This window comes from Chanodichthys erythropterus, chromosome 10 (genome assembly GCF_024489055.1).
Source record: "Chanodichthys erythropterus isolate Z2021 chromosome 10, ASM2448905v1, whole genome shotgun sequence".
NCBI lineage: Eukaryota > Metazoa > Chordata > Actinopteri > Cypriniformes > Xenocyprididae > Chanodichthys > Chanodichthys erythropterus.
The window spans coordinates 16,293,095-16,315,875 of NC_090230.1; the positions used below are offsets into that span (position 1 = coordinate 16,293,095).

The window sequence follows — 22,781 nt, forward strand, 5'->3', positions numbered from 1 at the left end:
ACTGTGGCCGTGTCTCCAATAGATTTTAAGAAACCTGCCTCCAAAGCTACCTGAAAAATGATGCCCAAGTGTACCTGGACAAGAGCCGTTTCAAATGCAAAGGGTGGTCACACAAAATATTGTTTTGATTTAGTTAATATAAGTTAATTGATAAATAAAATCTATTTATAACAGTATTTTTTAAAAACATCCTCACTTTACAGCATTTTTACACAAGTGCCTAAAACTCTTCACAGTACTGTATCTTTGCAGGCAGGTTTCTTCAAGCATCTTAGAGACACGGCCACAGTTCTCCTGGATTTAGTTTGTCTCAGTTTCATCTGTTTCTTCATGTAATCACAGACGGATTCAATGATGGTGAGATCAGATCTCCATGTGGAGCACCGGCTGTTGTCAGACTCCTTGTGTATTCAAAAATCTCACTGGATTATTACAATTAATTACAAAATGAATGTTTGGAAATGTGAACGGATATTTCCTATTGACACACTACAGCAAAAGATATAAATAACTGGCTTAAAACCTTTTTTAAGGGATGAGAATACTGACGTGCCTAAGAGTATATATATTAATATTATAATTTCATAAATGTGCACTTACATATATATGCATATATTGAATATTTATTATGTAAATAATTGCTTTTTATTTATACTTGATATTTAATTTATTTGTACGTGTACCAGGTGAATATCATGATTCTGACTCGTGTGGTCCTGATCACCATCGCCACAGCCAAGAGAAGATCTTTGATGATGAACAACAGCCCGGAAGAGCAAGTCTCTGAGCAGATAAGGTGGGACATCTCTCTTCCTCTCGTATTCAGGTACGGGAAGGGGAATGATTCTCATGAGCTCATTCTTCAGTGCTCTATTATACATTTTTTGTCTTATGGATGGCCACATGGAGGCACCCTTTCACAGCTGTGCTCGTGATCGGTGGTCCTGTCTGACTGATCCTCAGTCATGTTGGCTTTCTATTAAAATGATCTATTTGCACATTACAGCCTCTTTCAACATCAAATGTTTTGTTTGTTTTTTGGGCCATTAATGGAACGATTGGACTTTTTTGCAAGGATCTCAAAGTAAAGTTTCAGACAGCTCCGTCACTGCAGGAATCCGGCGTTATATTTTTAAAAACAGGCCTTTATACTGATTCTCATGTTGGTTTATAGATTCAGCTTCTCCTTGAGACCATAAATAACCACAACGCAAATTAAGCTGCCACATGTAGCCCGCATTTGGACGCGTCTGGACCTCCGGCATCAGTCGTTGAGGTGGGGCCCTCAGAAGGCCCCTGTGTGTTAAAAAAAAAAATATATATCAATGTGACTCTTGAAAGTCGGTGGTCAAATACAGAGTTCTCCAAGGAAAATCAAACACACGCTTCCTCCGCTTGGCAGGACCCATTCGGACTGCAGCTGGTTCGCTTTAGCGGTTACCTGAATAGGGAGGTAATTTTATACTAAACAGAATTAAAAGCGATTTAGCATGGAAATTGTCACAATGTGAGAATAAGCAGCAGCTCCTGTTGTGCTGGGAATGACCCCCGAAATCTGTCTTCTCCGGTGTAAAAGTCAGCCAGAGCAGCCAGGAGGAGTGTGTATGTGTGTGTGTGACCATATTCATGCATGATTATAATAAAACAATGTGTTTTCCATATCAGATCTTCCTGTTCTGATTTTTGGTGCTTTTTTGAGTTTTAGGGCGGCAGTGAAAGCCGTGCTGGTTCTGTTGCCGATCCTGGGCCTGACCTGGCTTTGTGGAGTCCTCGTGCCGTTCTCCATGGTTATCGCTTACATCTTTAGCCTCCTGAACTCACTACAGGTAAGAGTGTTTCTCTCACTCTGGCACTCAACACCAGTCAAATACATCTGAAGTCTGTGGCACGTGAACGCCGTTGGATTGCGTTAGCGCTGAAGCCCACAGTGGTTTTAGTTGAAGTAAACAGTGGGGAGTGAAGAGATAATTGCTGTTTAACATGGAGACGGCACAGACTGAGAGCATCTGTGTGTGTGTGTGTGTGTGTGTGTGACTGGAGTTTGAAATGAAGTTTTATTCAGACTTCTGGTAAATGCAGCCATTTCTTTGAGACTCTATTCTCGCCTTTTCTGCGTTCGTGCGTTCCATTAAATCTGTAATGGTAGTTGCCGTCCAGGTTTTTCTGTGCTCCAGTGTTTCTCTTTTAGTAACTGTCAGAATCTGGGTGAAATTATTTTTGGCGGAAGACAAAGGATTCCAAACAGATCCTCTGTTACTTCCTTTTCCCGTTAAATCATTATGAATGGCCAGTGAAATTCTTCCTAAAGCTGCTTTATTACAGCCAAACTGCACTATTTTTGTTTGAATATTCTGGGAAATTAAATTAATTTGATCATTTTCTTGAGTATTTTATTTATTATTAATAGTGTGTGTGTGTGTAATATATATATATATATATATATATATATATATATATATATATATATATATATATATATATATATATATATATATATATATATATATATATATATATTATAATTTTAGTATTAGTACCACATTTTACCAGGTGCAAAATCAAAATGTACAGAATACTGCATTAAATTAATTAAATATTGCATCATCTAAAGGTCCATCTTTCTCTTTTCTCATTTTTAATATACTGCTGTCTTCTGGAAAGCATGTCCTGTAGCTTTTAAAACACAAAGCAGTATGAATATATTTAATATAATTCTGCACAAGGTTAACTATTCTGAGATCAACAAAAATCATTTTCAAACATGTATATTAGTTTTTTCGTTTAGTTTTACTTTTTAAATATTATTTGGAATAATTATTAAAATATATTTAAAATGAGTATCACATTTAAGCAGGTGCATAATCAAAATACGCAGAATATTGCATTCATTTAAATCTACATATCTGTCTTTGTCTTTTCTTATTTTTAATATTCTACTGTCTTGAGGAAAAGTTGTACAGTGGTTTTCAAAATACAATGCACTTTACTTTTATTTTTTATCAAATGTTTATTGATATTATATATTTTAACATCATTCTGTGCTTGATTAACACTTTTGAAATCGACAATTTTTATATTACTCCCATTAATCGAAATGATCTGACATTGGTACATTCAGTGTCAATACCTTTATGTTTAAGAGCGTCACATAGAATATTGCAGTGTGATATTTCGATCAAAGAAAAGTGTGTCATTCTTTGTGTTACAAGCCTGTGCAGTTTGAATCCTGTGTTTGCGTTCTGTGGAGCTCCTTAATCAGTTGTTTCTGCAATAGAGCTGTATATATCCCAAGAAAATCAATAGAGATTTAGCCTGACTCACATCATTAAACCGCACTATAAATAGTTCATTTTCCACACTAATTAAAAAATGTCTCAACACAGTGATAATTGATGTAGGCCTTTCTGAAACAAAGTCACAGTTTAGTTGGTTTACTTGTTTTTATTTTATTGTTTGTTTGTCCACATCTTATGCCACAGGAGAAGTTTCACATTAAAAGGAAGTAAAACTCAATTTGAGATCCGATGCGAGTGTCTTTACATCTCCGCTGAGGCTCTGTAAGAACCTAAACTTGTGTGTCCTACGGTAAAATTTGTCATAGATGTGGATGTTGTTTTCCTTGGAAGTATTTATATTGTAATCATACTTTAGTTAATGACTAAATAAATAGATAGTATTTCCATATGGATTCCATAGTATTTCCATATGGATTCCTCTCAAGCAGGCTGCTTTCCTCGAGCATTTATGGATTTTTCCCAAGGTTTTCTTAATCTATTGTTTTAAAAGTTTCAAAAGTGAATTTCTAACTTTTGTTTACCTAATTTAAACATTGTATATTTTTACATACAAGGGTACATGATGCAGTGTAGATGTAGAAGGTGCCAGTAATGTAGCATTTATAGTGATTAAACTGATTATTTGTGTCCTCCATCCCTGGAAACTGTGTTATCATTAAACTCAGTGTTTCCCATACATTAACTAGACTGTGGCGGCCCACCACATTCTAATTTGTCCCGCCACAGTCTCAAAATTGAACGGAAATTAGGCCTGTCATGATTTAAATAACTGTCTGATAATTGCGCTTTTTTATACGGCAAAAGTTGGAGTCATAGAGCAAAAGAAATAGACTAGCACCAATTAAGTTTTCGTGCACTATATTCAAAGTCATCTGAAGCTATTCCATAACTTCATGTAAGGGACAGAAGAATATGTACATCGTTAAATTTAAGTTCACGCAAACACGTCTTCCCTCCGCTGCAGCTGTCAGTCATTCTCTGTTCAGCACTCCAACAGCGCAGCGCATTCAGTAACGACAGTCAGCACAGTAAAACACTCCAATATGATTCCTATTATAATACTTAATATGTAGATAAAGGATTGTGGATTTGCATAAAATGACTTTATCTTGCTGGAGTTTATTGACGTTTCTAAACGATGTCATAATATTGGCTACAGGGTGTCTGTTAGATCGCACAACTCAAGGACTAAGAATTGGCATCACACACACAATAACTGGAATTTAAAAGTGAAAAGAAACATATGATCAATAAACTGTTAGATGCAGATATACATCTAGTTTGTTTGTTTATTTATTTGTCAGCTTATGATTATATATTTTTATTCATTTGCTATTTTTCGCTATAATGAAGTAGTGTGTTTAGTGCATTCTGGATTGTGTTTAACAAATCAAAGAGTGACCATTAGTTCCACAAATACAGATGTATAGATACACGCCCCCACTAATTATTCTAGAAATAAATTAATTCAACAAAGGGTAACCTCTTTTGCTACATATTATTAATGGTTTAAATGTATACTCTACATGTTTGACCACTTACGAACTATCATTTAGCCTTCTAAATGTTGTGTACGTGACTAATGTGCCCTACCATTACCAATAAATAAATAAATTACTTTTAGCACAAAATCGTTTACAAGGACCGATGTCCACCCACTACAGTCTCACAAAATCCTGTGGGAAACACTGAAACTGATAGACAGATAGTATAAGTTTGATTTTGCATGAATCTAGTCAGACTTCTTTTACAATGTTGAATGAGTTTAAAAGAGATATATTTATTCTATACTATAATTATTTTTGATGGGAAAAACTTTAAAATATAAATCATCTGTAAAATTGATCAGTTGCAACACAACATTCAAAAGTTTGGGGTTGGTCAATTTCACAAAAGCTGCATTTAAACAAAAATATAGTCAAACAGTAATAATGTCGAAATGTTATTACAATTTAAAATAACAGTTTATTTTTATTTGAATGTATTTTGAAGTTTAATTTATTCCTGAATTTTCAGCGTCATTAGTCTTCAGTGTCACATGATCCTCAGAAATACTGATTAAGCACTCAAGAAGCATTTTTTTTTAATGTTATCAGTGTTAAAAACAGTTGTGCTGCTTTATATTTTTGTGAAAACCATGATACAGTTTTTTTTTTTTTTTCCTTTCTGGATTCTGATGAATAGAAAGTTCAAAAGAACAGCATTTGTTTTAAATAGAAATCTTTTGTAACATAAAATGTCTTTACTTTCCCTTTTAATTAATTTAATGCACCCTTGCTGAATAAAAGTATACATTTCTTTACTGAACCCAATCTTTTGTATATTTAGCCTAAATATTTGTTTATTTTTTTAACTTTTTAAACACTTTTTGTAGGTATATAAAAAATATACCTTTAGTTTTTTTAGTGAAAATAAAATCAGCACAAATATGTAAATTATGTATGTCACTACATATTTTGGCTCCAAATCAGTCCAAACTGAAAATGAGTCAGAGATTTTTTTGGGGGAGATGCAGAATCCACAGGAAATCACTGCAGGCCTCTGTGTGATCATTTCACCACTTGTATATTTTGCCAGCCTCTTCCTTTTCAAATGTGGCAGGTGAAAATATAACTCCCATGTGTTAAAGACCAAACTGATTGAACTGTTTTCTCTCTCTAAATTCCACCCTTTGTTTTGCCCACGGCTCCTTTTTTTTCTGTGAAAGCGGCGTGGGTCTCTAGAGCTGCGAACAATGACAATAAAACTGTGCGTTTTACCCAACTGCATTGTAAATTCAACCTTGTTAGAAAAACCAACCACTCCAGCAGCAATGAAACGACAAACTTCATATGAAATTTTATGAAGTCGTTGACAGTGCTTCCACTCACTTCTCGACAATTAACGTTTTTAAGCCACATAATTTCTGTTTGTTTTGACGTGCGTTGTGAACGTACCGCCGCTGTATCCAGAGTGCTTGAGTCGTTCTATGCCGCAGACCTTGTGTTTAAGTGCTTCATATAGAAGTTGTAAGCTCTTAAATACTTCGGTATGGCTCATGGTTTTAAAAGGAAGCAGAGACGGCGCACGCTTATATGAATGCCGACCGCATGGGGCGGTGAATGAAACGTTTTACCATCTGAAGTTGCTTTGATTGAGGATATATTCATAATTTCATTGGCATGGTTGCTTTCTAAGCAACGCCCTTGAAAATTTGAAGAATATAACAGGCGCACTTTATCCAGAGAGTCCTAGATGGCCTTATGTGAAATTCCTGTTGTGTTTCCCCCCCCTTCCATGTTTCATTGTATTTTCAATAGGCAGCAATAACAACATAACTTAAGCCACAGGACTTTAGTGTTAAATCAATAAAAGGAATAATGTTGACAAGCTATTTTCATTGGCCACACTTCCTGTTGTTTTGAGTGAGGGGAAACAACATGACAAACAAATCATTCTTATTTATTTAGCGCTAAGCATGAAATAGCTTCATTTGCATATTTTGTAAAAAGTGTAGCAGTTATTCTAGCTTTAATATAATTTTTATATATTAGCTTTAATAAAGCTTCCCATAGGAATGGCGTAGAGACACTTTCATTGAGAATATATTTTTTTTTACATTATTTCCTTTGGAGAAATGTTAAATAACATCGGTGTAACATTTCTACAACATATGGTATTGTTTATTACTAACTCTTTAGATATTGTTTCTACAGTTACCAGAATTGACATGGGTAAAATAAACATGGGTATATGGGTAAAATAAAGTTAATAACTTAATGTCATTTCATTTAAGTGTTCTTACTGATGACAATTTGGGAATTATAGAGGGCTACACATAGTTTAATGTATAATACTGCAGTGTGAAATCAACATTATCCCAACTCCAAAACGTACTTAATTTTCTCATTAATTTTGTCTTATTTACAAACTCCTGAACCATAAATACCACCACGTGCTTCTCTATCATACTGAAAATAAATGGCTTTCGGTGAGGACGGGGTGAGGAGGGGGAAGTGGAGGTGCTTCATTTGGTCATAAATCGCACGTCCCTCTGTCATCCAATCTCAGTGCAATGTCATTCAAAAACTCAGTGCTATCCATTACCGGTATATAATAGGCCCTCCGCCATGCATTGTCCATAGCATTATACGCTCATAATTTCCCTCTATCAATAACTTTGAGGATAGAGAGTTTAAAGGGGGTTTGGGGTCACAAACTCGGACAAGTTTTTTGGGTGTTGCAGTAAGGTGAATCCTACAACCGAAGAATACATTTTTTACATATTTTTTTTATTTACTTAGTTAAGTAACTTAAATATTTAGCAAAAAAATGTTAAATATTTTTTTTAAAAGTATTTTATTACATAAACATAAATAAAGAAATCAAACTACAGATATTTTCCACTGTTTTTTTTTCTCCTAAAGGTTTGCAGCGCAAAACAAGAATAAAATGGAAATATTAATGTGAAATGAAACGCATTAGCATCCATGTTCATACACTTGTTTCAGCAGAGTCACAACAAACACATCCTGAACTCTTTAACGAAGTGTTTTGGGAAATTATTTTGACATGGATGCAAGTTGAGGTCCACAGGGGGCAACCTTGGAGAGAGCCACAAACTTCTCACAAAGAGATGAGCGACTAATTTTAAAAACTCTTTGTAACAGACAAAAACAGGACAGGAATCCCTCAGTCAAGACAGGTGTCCAGCTCGTCTCTCACTCCTTCTGGCCTCCATGGTCAGCCGGTCCCAAAACCCCTGGTCAGGGAAATGTTTTTCAAGTTGAATTGTTTAAGACGGAAAACAATGAAAAATGTCTGTTAAAGATTCAATCCTCTACTGATGATCACAAATATCCTGCTGATTGAGTCACAACAAGTAACGTCTGACTCCTTCCCTGAACTTGAACATTGTTACATCTATCTATCTATCTATCTATCTATCTATCTATCTATCTATCTATCTATCTATCTATCTATCTATCTATCTATCTATCTATCTATCTATCTATCTATCTATCTATCTATCTATCTATCTATCTATCTATCTATCTATCTATCTATCTATCTATCTATCTATCTATCTATCTATCTATCTATCTATCTATCTATCTATCTATCTATCTATCTATCTATCTATCTATCTATCTATCTATCTATCTATCTATCTATATTCCGTCTGCCTGTCTATCTATATGTCTGTCTGTTTGTACCTACCAACCTACCTACCTGTCTATGAAGTGTTTTCAACCTTCTAGACCAGATTGTTAAAAAAGCTTTTTTTTTTAGTATTTTAAGGCTTTCCAAGAATAACATATAGTATGCATTCACATAGCAATATTATACCTGATCATGCTAAAATACAAAGCCATTAAAATAGTCATTACTGTAGTACTAGTGTACTGTAGATGATGTCATACACTTTCACAGTGAAATGTATTTTATTTTTTTCTTTTGGTTCAAGTTATATAGTATATTTTTATACTTTTTAAAGGATTTGTTCACTTTTGAATGAAAATTTCCTGATAATTTACTCACCTCAATTTACTCACATTGAAGTTTCAATGCAGCTTCAAAGGGCTCTACATGATCCCAGATGAGGAATAACGGTCTTATCTAGTGAAACGATCGGTCATTTAAAAAAAAAAAAAAAAAATTTTAGATACTTTTTAACCACAAATGCTCACCTTGCACTGCTCTGCGATGCGCTACGCATTATGTTGAAAGGTCACACGTATGCGGAAGTACCGCGGTAGGGCGGAAAACTTCAAATTTTCTCCTCCAACTTCAAAATCATCCAATATCGTTGTTTTTTGGGAGGCCGTTTGGCTTAATCTTTGTACATTCACTTTGTAGACACTGGATCGGTACTTCCACCTATGTCATGCATGACCTTTGTAACCTGATTACACCATCTGTGCGGATCGCAGAGCTAGTGCAAGACGAGCATTTGTGGTTAAAAAGTATATTTTTTCTTTTTTTTTTTCAGAAAATGACCAATCGTTTCGCTAGATAAGACCCTTATTCCTCGTGTAGAGCCCTTTGAAGCTGCACTGAAACTGCAATTTGGACCTTCCACCTGGTGAACCCCACTGAAGTCCACTATATGGAGAAAAATCATGGAATGTTTTCCTCAAAAACATTAATTTCTTTTCAACTGAAGAAAGAAAGACATAAACATCTTGGATGACATGGGGCTAAATTATCAGGAAATTTTCATTCAGAAGTGAACTAATCCTTTAAAAGTTGTTTATATATATATATATATATATATATATATATATATATATATATATATATATAAGAACAAAATAAAATTTATATTATATTAAATAACTATATTACATTTTGATGAATATTTTTGGGGGGAACACATCCACAAGCAATGAAGTCATATATATACATACATATATGTATATGGCTTATGCCGTTAAGTGTGAGATTCGGCCCTACCGCATAAAGAAAAATGACAGTTTGAAGCTGGAATCTGGCCAAAAAGCAACAAATAATCGTTGTGAATAACATGTTTCCTGTCGAGAGGAAAGGGAATTCCACGGCTCGCATGTACCACCAAAAGAGCCTGACACGTTTGGCACCCACCCGCATTTATTTGCTTTATAATTACCTGCCAGCTCTGTGTAGTAATAGTTTGTGTCATAGGAAAGCAAATCACTCGGCTACCCTGGCAGGAGATTGAGGATCACATGACCCACTGGGGACGACCTCGCAACCCCTCTTACAACAACACGACCCTCACATGTTTAACCTCTGGCGTCAGAAACCACTCCGACACCCAAATTACGTTGTAAGAATGGCCACTTCATTTATAATTTCAGCTGATACAGGTTTATAAGATGGGCGGTTTGCAGGGATATCTTTTAAATCTGTTTTAATCTGAGTGCTGCTGACTGTTTGGTGGGCTTTGATGTATACTTTGCAGATAATTAACAAGAACTGGGTCAGTCTGGGCAAGAGAAAAGCTCTTCCTCTTTTTTTCCATAAAGTCTGTCAAATGCTGATGCCAATTTACCAGTGAGTAATTCGTTTTCTGCATGGAAATGAAATCCAAAATAAACACGGTATGTATTATTCATGCCTGTGTTCTTTTTAAATCATTATTTCATCTGAAAGAAATCCTAATTGTGGGGCATGCTTATTGTTGACTAGAGTGAAGCGTTTTAATCGTTGGTTTGTCTTAAAATTTTGCGGCTGAAGTCGTACATGCACATTCTGTTAAAATAAATAACAAACCAAACAAAAATCTGTGTTAAGATTTATTTATTCAGACAAGATGAATCCCAAATATATTTTTTCTTGTGTGAAACAATGATCAATATGTAGTTCATGATACAGCCCTTTTGCCCTTCCTGTGTGGCGGGACCGTCGTCATGTGACATTTCCCCCGCTGCCTGGCCCCTAACGATTGTTTACGAGGATATGTTGATTCGTATTAATCTGGTTCTTGTCACTTTGGTGGGTTTTGTTAAGCGTTACCCACCCTAGGTGGGAAAATGCACAGGTCCGCTGACAGCTCGGCTCTCGGCTGCGGAGTTGGGCTCTTTACACTGTGCAGATGTGGTCTCCTGCTTTGTTTTTCTAAGTAATTATCGTCATTAAGTCAAAGCATGTGCCAATCATCTGCCTTTGAGTTGGGCCCAGTTCAGGCCGAAAACCACCTTAATGCTTGAAATACGTCAAAACTCTCAAGTCTCAACTGGACTCATTAGCACTTGAAAAAAGGCAAGTGGTTGAGTTTGGTTCGCTGGCAGTTTCGAATTTTATGGTAGTCAATTTTAAGGCTTTTCACCTCTTGCTCAGTTATACCACAAACACTCCAATTTAAGTTTATGTAGGGGTCAATGACAAAAGAAGGGATGAGATTTTTTTTTTTAATTAAAATCAATATGCAAGTGCTAAGTTTGTAGGAATGCTTTCTTTGTTTTCTTGTCAGTTACAACATTTGTTTATTATTTATTTTTAGATTTAATGACTCAAAAATGTGAAGTGGCTTAGTCATCAAGCAAAAAAAAAAAAATTTTCAAACATTATTTTTCCTTTTTTATCATTTATTCTTTTATCATGAATATTGTGAAGCTTTCTTGAAGGTTATTTTGCTTGACCCAAATTAACCTTGGTTTTTCATAAAAATGACCTTGACATAGTCATGAGGGTCTACGGGATCGTCTCTGTAATATAATTTCCTGTTTTATGGTTTTTATTTTCACATGACAATAAAATGGATTTCTGCATGTTGGTTACACCACACTGACTTTGATTCACCAGACAATTCTTTTTAAATATTATCTAAAAGTAGCTAAAAAATAAAACTGCAGTATTGGATAGTTTGAAAATAAATTATAATAAAAGATTATGCCAAACCACTTATGTTTTTTAAAGAATTTCAGCCTTTTAATTGTATTTTTTTATGCATTTTTGTATTGATTTTATTTTGATTTGGGTTTTGTTTTGGGTTTTGCTTTTGGTTTTTGTTTTGATTTTGAGTTATACCACATTTTTTTTTTTACATTTAATTTCCATACAAATTCTAAAAAAAATAAATTCATGATCATTATAGATGATGTGTATTCACATGATTATATAAATATAATATCGAATGCATTTTTTATGTATTTTAAATCATTTAATAGATCCATTACATTTACACGTCATTGACATGTAAATGTAATGTTATAATCCTTGTGGGAAGGATGTTTAGCTAAAATGATCAGACAGTGCGAAGACTATTTCACACAACGGCGAAGAGACAGAGTCTAAAAACGCAGACTCTGAAATAGACAAAGAGACTGGAAAACGAAGACGAATGAAGTGCTCATGTCGATGAACTACCATTCGTTTTCACTTAGGATTGCCGTGAGCCGTGGTCAACCCTAAACGCATCTGACGTTCGCGCCGAGTTATAAGGATTGATGCTCTTGGTGTAAAGTGTCTTAACCGCATGTGGCACGACTCGGGCACATGCCATTAACCCCCAGCCCACTCAAATCTGAAGAAGAAAACAAGACGACTCCCAGACACCCCCTTTCCAAGCAGTCTCTGTTCAAGATGTGGTTTTTATTGTGCAAGAGGCTTGATTTTCTTATAAATCAAATCTTTATTGCTATGTTGCAATATAAAATCTGTTATTTTAAAAAACTGCATATTTAGCTTCAAATAACCTTATTTACAGTACATCAAATTATGGCTAAATGCATAAGTGCAGGTGCGTGATATTGAACACAGAAGTGAGCTGCAGTGTTTTTAAACAGTAGATTTTCTGCTTATGGCTGAGAGTTCTGGGTCCGAGCAGATTCCCTGTCCCAGCTGTTCCGTCTTAGCCGTTTGAAGCCTGACATTTTTCTTGCTTTCTTTGGAAAGTATGTAATTGGAATTTGACCGAGATTGGCAGGGCGGCCTCATGCATTCTGACAGTGGGGGCACTCAGAAATGTCTGTTGGATGCCTAAGTATTTTTAATTAAACAGTTTTTTGGCACATGGGGCCTCCTTTTCTCCTCAAGTTCAAAGAGTGTGGCTTGACCCATGTGTTAAGAGTTTGTATCAATTTTCTGCAAGGATGTTTGACTTGGCCCTTCGAAGCATGCAATGTGAAATTGTCTTGTTTAAAAGCGAATTTGTTTACCATTCACTCTTTCTCCATTTACTCTCACATGTGTGCCATGAGCTTTTGGTGTTTAGTTACTTTGGTTTCTTAGTGTCCAGCCTTTCCTTCTTTTTTTTTTTTTTTTTTGTTTTAAATGCATAAAACTTGTCAATATTTGATGTTAAATTCTATATAAGAATATAAAAAAAAGAGAAAACGTTTTTTTAATATGTGAAAACTTTTATATTAAAATCATAGCATAGCATTTATTCAAATTATTTAAAGTTAAGCCAAAGTCAAGCTACTTATTTAAGCAATTTTTTTAAATAATACAATGCATGATATCCAAGTTGAATAATTTGTTAAACAATTTATATTTAATTAGGCTGTTTATTATAATAATTAAAATTTAATTTACATAGTTAAACATATTTACATATTTTATTATATGAAACTAATTGTAAGCTATATAATTATTACAAATTACTATTAATCTGAAAAAAAAAACTATTAATCATGATCTCACTTTTAGTGACCGCATTAAACTTGAACAAATACATTTGCATTAAATGCAACCTATAAAACCAGAAAATATTCTGAAATGCTGTACATAACTCAATATCTGTCAAAAAAAATTGTGATGTAAAAAAAAAAACCTACTAAAATACTATGCAGTTGAGTCAAATAATTTTGTTGAATCTGAATCAAGCTTATCATTTCTGTAAAATTAACTGATCTTGTCAACATTGAAATATGACAAACACCTTATAGGAAAGCTCATTTATAAAGCTTTCTATGCAATACAATGAGATTTTTTATTTATTTTTTTCCATTACAGGTTTGAAATTCCTCCATCATACTGACGTAGAGAATATGACTAGTTTGGCCTTTGAAGATTTGCTTAGAAAACTGTCTTCTGAAACGGCATAATACCATAATAATTTCTTTTCTATTATCATATTTTTCCACCTTGCACAAGACTGAATACGTGCTCTTGTGATGACTAACCTTCGAATGCATCTGAAGATCCATTCAATGTATAACGAGACATTAAACGTGTCGTTCGACTTTGTTAAAGGCAGCTGGGAAGGCACAGAAATGTGGATGTTATAATGATTCCCGATTGTTATTTTTTTCTGCGTCCAATTTGAGAGCAGATAGGGTGTTTCTGCTGTATACACGGTTGCGCTCTGCGATAGCAGGGAACATCTGTTTTGCGCTTGTTGTTCCTCTTGGCTGCTTCTCAATTGGATTTCCTCAAGCAGGTCCAAGAGCTGTCACCTCTGCCAGGCTCTGTTAGCTATCACCGCTGGACCCTATATTAAGAAGGGCTTTCAGGGCTAAGTTAATAACTCTCCCCGCCTCCCCTGACTGCCTCGCACTCCCTCTGCCGTTCTCTACCTCGTCTGTTCGCTGCTGGGTGGCCTGTGGGTATCCCTCCAACACTCTCTCCTTCTTGTTTTCTGCTCCTCCCTGCCTCAAGAGGGCCTTTGTACACTCATTATGCCTCGCTACATTGCTCTCTCCTCTTCACTCACACTTTGGAAGAAGGTGCAGCCACATTAGCGAAATTTTGGCAGAAGTTCCTTAGCAAAAAATTCTGTTGTCTCGTGTAGTGATGTATGAAGTGCAGCTCACTCAGAACTCACTTTCAGACTAAGCAGCTTTCTGTTGGTCAGTGAAGCGAATCTTTGTGACTAAATTGAACCTGTTGCGTAATCTGTCTGTGAATTCTCAATTGCGTTCATTGCTAATGAAAGACTGGATGATTTCGCATTTAAAAAATGGCTGAATAATGGTAAATGTTGGCTTGTGCTGTAGACATGAATGATATCTCAAATTACTTTTTACTTTTATATGCAATCGGATTTTTCATCTGGTGGTGCAAGAATGGTGGAAAAAATGTAGAAAAAGTAGAATAATAAACTGGAATTAATTGATTGAATTGGAATTATCATAATTGAATGGTTTAAAGGTTAAAGTTATGATTAAAATGTCAGTAAATTTTGAATTAATTATCACATTTTAAGGAACTTATTTGATTAGACCACCTTTTTATGATCAAATTGAACATTTAAATACATTAATTTGTAACCATATGTTTTGAAGGACCCTTTATGCCAAAAAAGGCTCTATATAAGGTCATAACCCGGTAAAGTTGAAAGTTTTATGCAGTCATTTATGTAAGTTTTTTTTTCTAGTGATAGAAGCTGTTTAATTCATAAAATTTAATCAAAAAAATGAATTAAAACAAAATGAATTAATTGAAACTAAATCCATAAAATTATCACATGATGGGAACCCCTAAAAGGTTCTATGAATTGCCTCAGAACCCTATATAGAACCCTTCCTTCTAACACTGTGTCTACACCAGACGCAACTTTTTTCAATTGGAATTCACAAGATCTGGAATTTCGCTCAAGTATGAAGGATTTCAACAGGACACAGATTTCACAACGGTTTATGTTGACCAACAAAAAAGTGACTACTGTGTAAGCTGTGCTTCATACATCAATACAACATTTGACAATAAGACTTTTTTGCCTTCAAAATTTGACCGCATTGTTTAAAAAAATCAGAAGACTCTAGGAACCACATGGCAACACCCTGACAATCAAAGGAGGATGTTTTATGTGATACACCAATTCCAGACAAAATCGGTTTATTCAGACACCTCATGCAGCATATCCTCTATTGACTTCCACTCTCCCTGTTCATATCCAGTAGCGTTACGATTTTTAAACATTTTATTTCTTTTCTCTCTTTTTTTTTTTTTTTGCTAACCTGGAACACGTTATCATAATAGTGGCAACTTTTTCACAGACAAACACTGGCAAAAAAAAATCATTTTATTTAACCTTTTCTCACTCCCTCACTCTCTTTCAGAACCCGCTTGCCCCGTCCTGCCTCATTCCAGGACCTTTCTGGACTTTCAGAGCTGACTGGCAGTGCGTTAGTTTTCTTTATATCAACAGCGAGTCAGACCACCCTGTGCAAGCATATGAAATAAGTTTGGCTGTGTGATGATAGATCGGACAAAATTATTTTGTCATTGACTGGTATAATTTTAAAGGGCAAGTTTTAGAAATTCTAACCCGCTATTTAATATGTCAAAAAGTCCAGGGGTGAAATCAAATCCACCTCAAATCAAGTATAAGTTCACATTGTTTTTATTTGGCATTGTAGCTTTAAAGGGATAGTTCTCCCTAAAAAATTAAAATTTTCCCATGATTTACTCACCCTCAAGCCATCCTAGGTGTTCTTTCAGACAAACACAATTGAAGTTATATTAAATAATATTCTTGCCCTTCCCAGCTTTATAATAGTAGTGAAGAGGTTATGAGATTTTGAAGCCCAAAAAAAGTACATCCATCCATCATAAATGAAGATAGTCATATACACCGATCGCTTGAGGGTGAGTAAATCATGGGGTAATTTTCATTTTTGGGTGAACTAACCCTTTAATGGCATTTACATACAAAAAACGGTAACATGTTGTACAACTTTAAAACATCAGTGCTAGTCTGAAGTAGACAATTTTATCCATGAAAAATGTATTTATTGATAATCTTCCCTTCTGCTGTAGCTCTCGAATCAAATTTTCTTTAAGAGGTTCTTTTACATTTTACCCTGATTCATAAAGGCTAACATTTGGAAGTCCAAGATTTTCAACCTATCGTTCACGTTCCCATGAAGGAAAACTGCCACGCTCAGTGTTTCACAGCTGGGGCTCGTTTTGAACCCTCTCTGACATTCCCACCACACAGCTGAACATGTCTCCGAATTTGATCCGGTTCTGCAGTACATCAGCGTCAAAACCCAAAGCTGACATTTGGCCCTTTTTTAAAAGACCACTGGCACTTAAAGTAAACGTTGTGTATACAACTTAATTAAACTGTTTTTCTGGGGGGCGTCAGAGACATTAGTAGGTCTCTTAAAAAAAGTGTGAAAACTGTCTTTTTCTCTCGTGCTCTGATTTCTTTTCTTCCAGAGCTTTTCTGTCTCCTATTTCTGTAATTATTGCCACATGCAGGAGGTTCTGCCTGACACAAACAGAGAAAGCCTGGATCCTTTGACTCTACCCAGATTGATACGTCAACTTTAGTTTGACAAGAAGAGACATTTCTGTGGGTTTGCTGTGTGTAATCTTACCAAGATTAAAGTCAGAATGGGTGTCCAGAACATCTGATATTCCATTAGCTACAGAATAGTCATTCTTTATTTGTTGAGGCACGACATTAATGATGTACGTTTGCTGACCTTGGAAAGAATTTACTAAAATGTTATCAGCTGCCATCACAGTTATGTGCACCATGATTACATACAATGATTATATACAATACATTCAATGTTTTTTTATAATTTATTTACTATTTTTATACCTAAAATTATATAAAAATACAAATTTTTTAAGGTTTTTAAAAGCGTTGAAAATCAATGGCGATATAATCAATTTTGAAGTTTTATTAAGTGTTAACAATGAGATTATGTGGTTTTTATAATCAATTAACACTGCTTTTGTCTTTTTTTTTTTTACAAGATGGACAAAATTTGTCATCAAAAAAGTCATTTGGTTAAACTAAAAGTTTGGTTTTACCGAATGACACTTTTGGTTATACTGAATGATGATATTTTCAAACAATGCTAACAGGCTGATATCTAGCTAGAGCAAAATGACAATCAAACATTTTATATTTAGTACAAGATTTTAAAATATTACAACATTGTCTATGTTTTATAGCATTTGTACTGAATGACCTGATGTTTCAGGACATGCGTATGAGCAAGTGAAAACATGAATTTTTCAAATAGTTAAGAGAGAATAAGTTACTTTGCTTCATGACCATGTGGTCCTTTGCAGGTGTCTGAATGATGTCACATCCTGTCACATGATATTGACTGCATGACTTGATCCAAAATGGTCCCTTTATATTGGTTACTCCAAATGACATCAATGAAAATCTTTAAAATACCTTTATATGTAGCAAAATATAATTAAAACTTTTTGGATTCAATAAAAGAAATCTAGTTGTATTACCTTACATACTTTGAATGTCATATCTTTCTTTTTTATTATTATTATTCTTTGGACAAAAAAATTAGCCGTCATGTAATTGACCCATGTACATAATTATACAGATATTTTAATTAGATATGTACTCAGTTTATTTATATTTATTTACTTGTATGTATTTTTTATTTTATATATAATTATTACATACACCATATGTGTATAAAGTATTTAATCATTCATACTTTACTTTTCACATAATATTAATATATTTATAATATATACATTATATTAATATACACACACATAATGCTTTTTATATAATTTATTTACTTCTTTGGAAAATCTTTAGGTATAATTATTACATGCCATATAAGTGTGTTATACAGTGAAATACATTAATAAATTAATTTACTTTTCACAAATAATTCATACACTGTAAATACTGATTAAATAATTTGTTTCACTGTATACACACTTACAGTATATAACTTTCTTTCTCTTTTTTTTAAATGTAAATCTATATAAAACATATAAATTATAATTTATATAAAGTTCCTGATCTTTTTCCCTTAATGTTTTTTTTGTGATTTGAATATAGTCCAGAGTTGTAATGGCTGCTTACACACACATAAGAGTCCTTTCACCCAAAGCAGATGTTGACAGTCATCTGGTTTGCTGGTGTAATTGTGCGTTTCTGTGCGTGTGTGTCGCACCAAGTGAGCAAGCCTGTTTGAAATTGCCCTGAGCGTAACCCCAACCTAGCCTTCAACTCTTTCGTAAAATCACCAGCAAACCACACACACACCTGATACCCCTCATGTCGTCATCAAAGTCGCTCGCGCTATTCACTAAATTGAGAAATTGGTTCCAACCCTGAACAGCAAAGGGCTGGTCCTGCTCAAACGCTTCACATTTCGTAAAAGTGTTTTCCATGGATAAATTAGTTAGCTATATAGATACTGTTTCCTTTCATTACTGCTTACTAAAATCAGATGCTGTGGACATTGTTCAATGCTTTTTTTCTCAGAAACCATTGATGACACTCCATCCTTCCATCCGGTCAGCTCCATTTGTTCCTCAAGTAGTGTCACCCTGCATCACATATATATATATATATATATATATATATATATAATATAATATATAATATAAATAAAACAGCTGAGAGATGGAGAGCTGCCCCATTCTCTCTGCCCATACACTGTGTCCCTTTAATCATAGTTTTCATTTCAGTACATTGAAATTTCCCTTACCAAGGACAACGTCATAAATAAAGACAAAAAAGGGTTTTGCAGAGAAAAATTTGGTACCTGCTCGCTCCCTAACTTTTTGTGCATTAGGGGACCGGATAAAAAAGATGAGGTGGTCATCTGTGAAAATTTATAATCATTTATTATGCTGCAGCTGGCGAGGCGAAGTAAGTAAAAGCGTGAAGGCAGACATCCATAAAAGGGGACGTGAAGCCCCTAAATGAAAAGCAAAGTGAATTTCTGTATCTTGTCACAGGTAATGAGGAGCAAGGGCCTTTCTTCTCCTCGGAGTACAGTGCATTCGCTCTCACACACAAATTTGAGAAGGATTTATCTGCGTTTGACACAGAATGGTACGGGAAGAGTGACCTCAACAAAAATATTTCAGTTCCATTTTTTGCGAAAATGCATTTTTAGATATTGTTATTGATTCCATCTGTATCTACCTACCACTTCAACATTAGATTGTGCCACGTCTCGAATGAGCATGTGCTGATTATTCGTATGAAATCACACTTCCAAATGCATTGCGTTCTCTGGGGTGCCACATGTTTTTTGGAACACAACATTCACTAGTTCCTACTGCATTCTGTTTTTAAACAACGGAATTGTTTCCTAATTAGTTTCGTTAGGAGATAATTTATGCTTTTTGTTTGATGTATAGCAATACAATCCCTTTGCATACATTTCCACCATTTTAGAGCGGAGTTCAAAAGAAATGCTTTTTTTTTTAGTTCCCCCCCGAAACCCAAAAAAATACAATGCATTTAAATGTGCTCCATTTTTCTGTTTGTTTTTAGCTCGACATTAATGAATTAACTTTTTAAACAATCCATCATTATTGTTTTGGTGCCATTTTATTTTTAACTCAATTATATTCTAATTGATCATTTTTCATAATATGCAAGGGATGTTTTTCCCACTTTGTTCAGAACACAATGAATGATTAAACACAAATAAGGCCCATGATCAAAAACATGATAATTCATTTGCAATACTAAATAGAAAATTGACAGTCTAATGCAAAACAATGGGATGCGTGCCTCATTGTCTTTTACCCCCCCGCTATCACTGGGTATTGATTCCTTAGAGGAGTCATGGGTACTGTAGTGCGGTTTTAGATTCCACATGATTATAAAGGGAATACTTCTGTCAAAAAGTTACTTCTGTTAAAAAAAAAAAAATATATATATATTTTTTTTAAGATTTATCTTTTAAACAATGTTAAAAACAAAAACAAAATTGATATACCTTTATTTATTTATTTATTTATTTGTTTGTTTATATAAATATTTATTAATATTAATATATTAAATATGTTAATATAAATAATAATAATAATAGTAATAATAATAACCATTTTAAATAATATAATTTTAAATATCAATTGTTATTAAAATTAATGTTAAAATATTACCTGAATATTTAATTAAATTAATATTTATTTAAATTATGAACATTTATTTATTTATTTATTTATTTTAACATTATTATTATTATTATTATTATTAATAAAGATTTCTTTAACTTGATATTCATTTAAATATTTAAATTGTAATAATAATAATAATCAATAAAAGTATTCGTTTCCACATGATTATAAAGGGACGTTGGTTTAGGTTTAAAACCATATTTAACTTTTAAATGATGTTCACATTAAAACAACTGACCCTTCGCAAAGACCAGCCCCCCTTTAGTTACTGTTGCTTTGTCTGACAAGCCATGGCGCTGTCATGCCACACAGAGTTAAAATTACATTGCGGAGCAAAGAGGACACTGACAACACGTCGACAGACAAGACAGAGTAGGTTACTTACGATATTAAACAAAGTCCCAGCTTTCGAATTGTGTATTTTTTTTTTTAAGAAATTCGAACAATAAAAGCTGTTTTGTGGCTCTTTAATGTTTCATGATCATGGTCGTGACAGATTGCTGTAACGATTGCTGAAAACGATTTCTGAAAAGACGTCAGTGCACACCATTTTTCAAGTTCAAGTCCACTGAGGTTAATCTTTTAACTCCTGACTGCTTTGTCGGACAAAATGGCGGATTTGGCATTATGGCGAAGGGTCAATTGACAGCTCCAAATATTCATAGTCAGACAGACATAGTCTGTTCAACATCATACTATCTACACGACACATCAAAAAATAGAACCCATTATAATCAGTGATATTGTCTATACTGGATGCAAGTGCTATTGCGACGCGACACAACAAATTCCCGACAGTAAACGGATCCCTGTTCTATTTCTAGTCCGAAGTGCTTTGCAATGGTCGCGTCTGGTGTAGACAAGATGTTAAGGTCCTAGTTACATTTATGTCAAAATAAACATGATTTTAATATGACAATGTCAGCTTTAGAATTTCATTTATATTTGTCATTTTGATTTCATAGACTGGTATACAATAAATAATTTCTCTTTATTTTCTCTTTATTTTATGGTAGATGTCATTGCTACTTTGATAGTAGCTGTTTTGACAGTAGCTTTGACACGAGCATGGCCCGATGGGAGATCTCCCCAGCTGTGATGAAATGAAGAGGGCTGGCATCACAGGCAACATAGTGGACATCTAGAACAGACCTCCAAATCATGTTGTCAATGATGATGCATTGTGATCCAGCTGTGGCAAATTGGACGTTCCAAACTATTGCTTGATTGATGCCACTCTATCACAGGTGTCAGATACGACAGATATTAAGCTCACAGAGCAAAATATGGCAATAATCTGTTACAGATAAGTGGAAATTGCATTTAAATTAATATTTTCAGGGAGCACAGATTCTGCTGGTAATGGCAAGATTTTGGGGTTAAATTTCTGCAGAAGGAATATAGACTTTGCAGTGTAAGTTATCGCATCAAACAACAATGGTTCAGTCATGTAATTCCGAATTTTAAGTGTTTGTACAGTATTGCTTGAAAGCATAGACTGTAAAAAAAAAGAAAAAAAAAAAAAGATGGATGACGCACATTCACTCTCTTCCATTGTAGTAACTGAAGCCGCCAGTGTGCCAATATGGCGTTGACATCTTGAGTCTGCGCATAGCAAACTTGGAGCCAGAGTCTGCGCTGTAGTGAGCACGAAGTGTAGCCGTAATATCAAGGTCTCGCCCACACTCAGAACAACTAATTATGTCGGTGTAAAGTAAACAGTTATGGAAATGTAGAAATTAAAGCAGCAGAAAAAAATTCTGCCTCAGGGGTGTGGAAATACTTCAAAATTAATGTTGACAACCCACACATTGTGATGCATCTGCATGCAAATCGCGCTGAATGACACAGACCAGAAGCGCTTGCACGTGATTCCAGTTCTCTCAGAAAGTGCGTGATCAGTTCTCCTTGCGCCTGAATGGTCAAATGCACAAATAGTTGTCAAAATGTCCATCGAGTGGAGTATTTCAATTCGCTTCAACCTGTCCGAACTTTATGAATGATTATTTTGCGGAAGGTTTGAGTGGTGTATGTGTGTGATGAATTAGAAGCAAGCAGAATATGGGTGTTTTTAAAGCACACTCAGCGTCATCACGCATCTGGTTAAAAACTATAAGCTCAGAATCGATTCTGAAATTTTTAGAATTGATCCAGAACCGTTGGAGAGAGAATCGCGATGCATCGATGGATTGATTTTTTTTTTCTCCC

The 22,781-nt window shown here is 34.5% G+C and overlaps 1 protein-coding gene across 1 annotated transcript in view; it reads left to right on the plus strand.

Moving 5' to 3' along the window:
• The window catches only part of LOC137028140 (adhesion G-protein coupled receptor D2), a 50,941-nt gene that overhangs the window by 10,451 nt on the left and 17,709 nt on the right, over window positions 1–22,781 (plus strand). Inside the window, exons 17-18 of the mRNA XM_067396902.1 lie at window positions 687–796; window positions 1,706–1,826. Coding sequence (XP_067253003.1) covers window positions 687–796; window positions 1,706–1,826 — 231 coding nt within the window. The remainder of the gene's footprint in view (window positions 1–686; window positions 797–1,705; window positions 1,827–22,781) is intronic.